The following is a 7,073-nucleotide window of genomic DNA, read 5'->3' on the forward strand; positions in this document are numbered from 1 at the left end:
TGGTGGTGTGGCCGTGGGGGGTAGTGATACGGATGGGCATTGGGAGTGTTGGTGTGGGTAGGGGTAGATTTTCGAATTTTTGATGGGCATTGAGGATGGTGATGAAGGTGAGGTTGGGGGTGGGGGTTGGTGATACGAATCGGCATTGAGGATGGTGATGTGGTTGAGGGCTGAGGTTAGTGATATGGATGAGGTAAGGAGTGTGGTGAGTTATGAGATATGGGTGGGCATTGACGGTGGTGATTTGGGTGGGGGATGAGGTTAGTGGTATGGATGAGGTTAGGGGTGTGGTGAGTCATGGGATATGGATGGGCATTGACGGTGGTGATTTAGATGGGGTATGAGGTTAGTGATATGGATGAGGTTAGGGGTGTGGTGAGTTATGGGATATGGGTGGGCATTGACGGTGGTGATTTGGGTGGGGGATGAGGTTGATGATATGGATGAGGTGGGGTTGAGGTTGAGGTTGACGACAAGTCTGGCATTGGTGAGGGGGATATGGGTGAAGTTGAGGTTAGGGGTTGATGATATGCATGGGCATTGAGGGTGGTGAATTTAGAAGGGTATGATGTTGGCTGGTGTTGGTGCTGGTAGACTTGTCTAGGTGTTTAATTGAGAGCTGTTTGCTATTCAATCACTATGACCTATTAACTATGAACTGGATGCCCTATATGAGAGTCACAGATTATCCTTATGTATTCTGACGCTCATTAAATCATGTACCTATTCAGGGGGCACGGGTGGCCCAGTCGTCTAAAGCGCCGCGATTCCCTGTGCAGAGTTGCGTCCCTTGGACACGCCAGAAACCTATGATCGTGGGTTCGAATCCCGGTTCCCCCCGATTATGTTTCTAGGTTTGTCAGCACCATACCCGTGCTCGTGGGTTTCACCGAAGTGGTAAACGTCGGAGGCCTGCATCACTTCGGGCTTTCCTCCCACATTAAGCTGACACGCCGTGATATGACTGGAATACTGTTAAAAGCGGCGTTACACCCAACTCACTCACTCACTGTACCTATTCATGCAGAGAAACATTCACTCCGGACAATGAATAATGCTTTCGAAGCCCAAATATACACATATCAGCCAACTCACATTGAAACAATCATCTGCTCGCTTTTGTCGCTACGTACGACAATTATGGAGGATTTGAGGCTTTCCTTGTCCCAAATCGAAATCCTTTACAAATGTCCTTTAAGTAAACGAGGGCACGTTAATGACAAATTGATTTACACTTTTTAATACAAGAACCCCACCCACATACATGATTACTTCAATGACATTCAAATACACACAACAGCAGTACATAGAGATAATTAATTGTTATGGATAATAAATTATCATTTTTTAAAATCTTTCCAGTATTAATGTCCCCACACCCTTTGCGGGATAAGCATTGACGCCCACGTTGTTCAAAATAAGAGAACGACCCGGTCTTAGTGCAACACGTCCTTGAATTAATTTTATAGCAGTCACAATGTGTTACAGAGATGTCTCCTGTGTAGGTGTTTCTTCGTGATATCGAACTGATTATATACTTCGTGCGTGAACCGCGAATCTGGCAAAATAATGGACATATATGTGTGACCGCTTGTAACGATTTTCCGAACAAATGACAGGAAACGTCAACATTGAACATGATTAACGGAAAAAATTAACTTGATTAATCCTCCTGATTATTTACCTGCTGTGCTGTTCTATAAGCACCCCAGTGGTTAAATGAGACTGCCATATTCTATAAGCACTCAAAATGGTCAAAATGAGTCGTGTTATTGCATGTCTTGTCACGACAGTTCGGTTCTCGTTAGTGTGTCCACTAATTTACTTCCCTTTGATGTTTACAACGTCGTTTCTTGTTACATGTATAAGTGAAACATCACGTGACATCCTAAATGTGTACGCTTGCTGTTGCAGGAAGCAGGACGCGGTCAGCACCTATCGGACTTACCACTTATCACCGCACCCATGGTCATGCAAGAAGTCAATTTGACTAAGCCTGATAGTTAACAGCTCAGATCCCCATCGACCAACCAAATCATCCCGAGGCTTGACATCATCGCTGATTGGTTGACATCGAGACGCTATGGCGGACCCTGGACAACTGACGTCAACAGCAGCTTACTTCAACACTACGGTCGGTAGTAACTCCACGTTGTCAGACATGGGGGGCAACGCTTCCCAAGAGGTTCTGACAGGTCTGGATGTATGGAATTCGTGGTATCGCCCCGTCCATGGATACGCTGCCCCAATTGTGTGCATCTTCGGAGTTGTGGCAAATGCGTTGAACTTTTTTGTTTTGACCAGCAAGAATATGCTATCACCGACTAACGTTATTCTCTCGGGTTTAGCCGTGTCTGATGGACTCACAATGGCGGCTTATTTCCCATACGCCATTCTTAACTACCACATGTTTGATTCCCGTCCCTCCCCGTTAGCAAACGCTCGTTTTCTTTTGTTTTACGCCATTTTCAGCGTAGTGGTACACTCCATTTCAATTTGGCTGACGGTTTCTTTGGCACTCTTTCGTTACATATTCATACGCAATCCTCGACACGGAGCCAAATTGTGTAGTATTCAAAGAGCCAAGCTGACAATTTTAATCGTATCGGTAGTAACAACGATTGCTTGTGTACCCAACAGCGTGTCCTACAAGTTTACCGACTATACAGAGAATAACGTTACGTCATGGTACATTGATGTCAAGAAAGACACCTCTGCCGCAATTTTCATCAAGAACCTCAATTTCTGGACACAAGCCCTCTTGGTAAAACTATTACCGTGTTTTCTGTTGACAATACTGAGCGTGTGTTTGGTTAAGACAATGAAGGATGCGGAAAAGAGGAGGAAGAAGCTATTGAATAAGACCAAGAAAGCGGACGACGACAACAAACGGCAGGGGAAGACCAACAGAACGACGCGCATGCTTCTCATTGTCGTTGCTTTGTTTCTGTTGACTGAGATTCCTCAGGGAATCCTTCAACTGCTGAGTGGGGTGATCGACGGGTTTTTCATAAATGTGTACAGCCCTCTGGGGGATTTAATGGATATTCTCGCTCTCATCAACAATGGAATAAACTTCGTCCTGTACTGTACGATGAGCAAGCAGTTCAGAGATACATTCATCAAAATATTTCTCAAGGACATGCTGAAGGGTGGCGAGAAAAGGACAGCTCTTGTGCAAACCCAGGCCACACGTGACTCTGACGTGTGAATGTACTGATGTGCCTCGCTCTGCTCAACTGTATGAACACCGTGCCTAGTCAATGAACACTGTGCTGAGAAACTGGTTGGAACAATGCGTGATACTTGAAGTGAAGGTGTAGATAGACGCACGCCGGCTGGCATACAGTTTGTCAGGAAACAGAACAACTAGGTTGACCCCTTACTGCAGATCTATTATGGCGTCATAATTGACTGCAGAACTTGTTTCCTGACAGGGCTGTGTTTCAAGTTGGCCATACGCTGGACTGATGAGCTGCCTTGAGTGACTGGTCGTAGTTGGGAGTGAACGCTTGTACATAACCCGTCACTTGGATCTGTGCATACGGTGACTTATACAGAGAATGATGTAAATACACTTGTATTATACCCATGATGTATAGCAGTTAAGTAACATCCTGCTACTTGTATATACCCAGTAGTGGACACAGCCATGACGAAATAGCCGGATACTGCACTCGGCGACCTCTTCCCCATCTGACAACAGGGACGCTGTGTTTGTTGCCTGGCGACAGTCAAAGGCGTGATGAGACGATTTAACTGACTATCATATGGTTTTTATTCCTTGCTGGCTTGACCGAGACCTGCTTCTTGTTAATGCTGTATATACATATATCGAGTATATTCCTCTGTTGAGTGTTGTTATCATGCAAAACAGCTACCTGTATATGTATCGTAGTGTGCACCTTATTTGTACTGACTTACGTAAGGTAAATAGTATTTTGTGATACAGTCTTTTTGCTTGTTTGTGGGCATCCACATGGATATGGCGCCGGACTTCTGACACAAATCGTGAGTATTTTAATGCAAACAATTCACATCCGTCATTCGACAACAGAAATGCTATTTTGCCACTACGAAGGAGGTCAAACATTCAGCAAGATCATCAGAGACACAAAACACGAGGTTGATGTAACAAATTAATAAAAAAGTCACAACAGATCTTAACAGAATTCGAACGGACAATGACGTTACCTCGTAAACCTTCACGCATTTGCTTGCAATAGGGCGAAATATAGCATACAGCATCTGTTACAAGTGCAATATTAAATCACCATAATTAACGGTATTCAGTTTTAAGGGGTATGTGGGGCCGGTACTAGTCTCAATCTAGACTTCAATCAGTGACATGCATCAAACGGTACAGCCTGTTTCTGCAATCAGAAGAGTTGGAGAAATGTGGTTTAATGACGTGTTCAGGATTATTGCAACAACAAGCATGATGTTTTAAAGTCTTTTGGAAAAACGCACCCGGGAATCGAACAACCGAACTTCCGCTATCCAAAAACAATACTCTTTCCACCATACCACGTCTGTTAATCTTTAACTGCGTGATCGATGAACAACATAACGCAAAATGTATTTAAGGTAAAGTAAAGGGGGTTCGAATGATTGGAATCTAACTGACTAGGTCGCTAATTGACCCGAATCTAGTGCCGCTTTACAGAGTTGCGCCGTTTAGTATGGTCGGTTCGAATCTCTGTTCGCTCTGTGTACGTTTCTAAGTTTATCAGCACCATACCTGGGCTTTTAGCTTCAACACTATGGTAAACGCCTAAGATCTGAATGACGTCGGTCTTTCCTCCCAAACCAACGTGAAACAACGTGACATACTGCTCAAACACGAGAATACTGTTCAAACTCACACACGTTCGCTTTAACAAACACATGGACGTGTATGGTATTGCCGTATGGTAGATGGAAATATGTCGTGGAGAATAAACGAAATATACCGCCAGACTTTCATCGGAGAGAATTGACATGGATTACAATGCATTACCTGTGATTACAGAAAATGGCTATGGAATGTTGAAATGTCAGGATCAATGTAGACAGTCTCTTGGAAAATAATAACGTCTTCATGTACAACAATGGTATTTTCCAGCCCACAATTATCTGGAAATCATATTCACCGCATCAGAGTCAGACAGAAAATTATCTGCTAGTAGTAACATAAATATCCTTCGGTTGGGGGCATGAAGTATGATATTTTGCTATGTACAGACGAAAAGGACCACCATTTGTTGCTAATGCTTTATATCTAGTTAAGGAGAGTTGCCTTACCACAGACACACTACACACTGCTAGATGTCCTTACTCGTCACTTGCCTTACCATCAACACACGACACACAAGTACTCGTCCTAACTCGTCAGTTGCCTTGCCGTCAACACACTACATACAAGTACTCGTCCTAACTCGTCAGTTGCCTTGCCGTCAACACACTATACACAAGTACTCGTCCTAACTCGTCAGTTGCCTTGCTGTCAACAAACGTCACACAGCTAGATGTCCTTACTCGTAAGTTGACTAACCGTTAACACACGACACACAGCTAGATGTCCTCACTCGTCAGTTATATTACCGTCAACACACGACACACAGCTAGATGTCCTCACTCGTCAGTTGCCTTACCATCAACACACGACACACAGCTAGATGTCCTCACTCGTCAGTTGCCTTACCTCCAGCACACGACACACAGCTAGATGTCAGTTGCATTACTGTCAACAAACGTCACACAGCTAGATGTTGTTACTCGTTAGTTGCCTTACCGTCAACACACGACACACAGTTAGATGTCCTCACTCGTCAGTTGCCTTACCTCCAACACACGACACACAGCTTGATGTCCTTACTCGTCAGTCGCCTTACCACAAACACACGACACACAGCTAGATGTCCTCGTTAGTCAGTTGCCTTACCATCAACACACGACACACAGCTAGATGTCCTCGTTAGTCAGTTGCCTTACCATCAACACACGACACACAGCTAGATGTCCCAACTCGTCAGTTGCCTAACCTCCAACACACGACACACAGCTAGATGTCCTCACTCGTCATTTGCTTTACCTCAAACACACGACACACAGCTAGATGTCCTTGCTCGTCAGTTGCCTCACCATCAACACACGACACACATCTAGATGTCCTCACTCGTCAGTTGCCTTACCTCTAGCACACGACACACAGCTAGATGTCCTTGCTCGTCAGTTGCCTTACCATCAACACACGACACACAGCTAGATGTCCTCACTCGTCAGTTGCCTTACCGTCAACACACGACACACAGCTAGATGTCCTCGCTCGTCAGTCGCCTTACCCATCAACACACGACACACAGCTAGATGTCCTCACTCGTCAGTCGCCTTACTCTCTAATCAACTCTCTACACATATATAGATAGATCCTTTTTGACAGCATAATAATTCCAATATTGACATATGTAGCAGAAATCTAGGGATGTAACAACGCAGAAACTGTGGAAAGGGTACAGACGAAATATTTCAGGAAAATACTTTATCTACCGAATTCGGCCAGTCACGATGCTGTTCTAGGGGAATGTTGACGACATAAACTGTACACAACTTGCCTTCTGAAGTGTATTAAATACTGGACAAATGTCATCAAAATGAATTATAACAGACTACCTAAACAAACATATATGATGTGGTATGGTCCAGACGAAGCACGGAGAACAGCACGGGTCACGCACATTAAGAAAATTCTATTTAAATTGTTTGGGATACGAACGAACATGATACATTCTTATCTGAATTCAAACAACGGGGTATCGACTCGGATCACATAGATGACATTCCTCTATTTGTTTCAACTCTAAACTTTTCTCCTATTCTCCGTGAGTTAACAGTGCGGCTGCATGGCTGCTATATTAGTGGTTATGAAGATTCATTCTTCGTTTTAATTTAAGTTCTGATTTTAATCCGATTAAATTTTAAGTTTTTGTGAGTACAAAAACAAATCGTTTGCAAAAGTGTGATGGTGCCAATGTTACCTCCATCGGCCATGCAATTCGGAAAATGTTTTTAGATTCGAAAAACCCATGACTCCC

At 43.9% G+C, this 7,073-nt stretch overlaps 1 protein-coding gene across 2 annotated transcripts in view; it reads left to right on the forward strand.

The window, feature by feature from the left end:
* The window catches only part of LOC124144432 (G-protein coupled receptor dmsr-1-like), a 161,960-nt gene extending 158,013 nt beyond the window's left edge, over nt 1-3,947 (forward strand). For both annotated transcript variants that reach the window (XM_046513833.2, XM_046513832.2), the window contains one exon: nt 1,915-3,947. In XM_046513833.2, coding sequence (XP_046369789.1) covers nt 2,084-3,211 — 1,128 coding nt within the window. In that variant the 5' untranslated portion in view covers nt 1,915-2,083 and the 3' untranslated portion in view covers nt 3,212-3,947. The remainder of the gene's footprint in view (nt 1-1,914) is intronic.
* Nucleotides 3,948-7,073: the final 3,126 nt, after the last annotated feature.

This window comes from Haliotis rufescens, unplaced genomic scaffold (genome assembly GCF_023055435.1).
Source record: "Haliotis rufescens isolate VD_foot unplaced genomic scaffold, xgHalRufe1.0.p SCAF_29, whole genome shotgun sequence".
NCBI classification, from domain to species: Eukaryota; Metazoa; Mollusca; class Gastropoda; order Lepetellida; family Haliotidae; genus Haliotis; species Haliotis rufescens.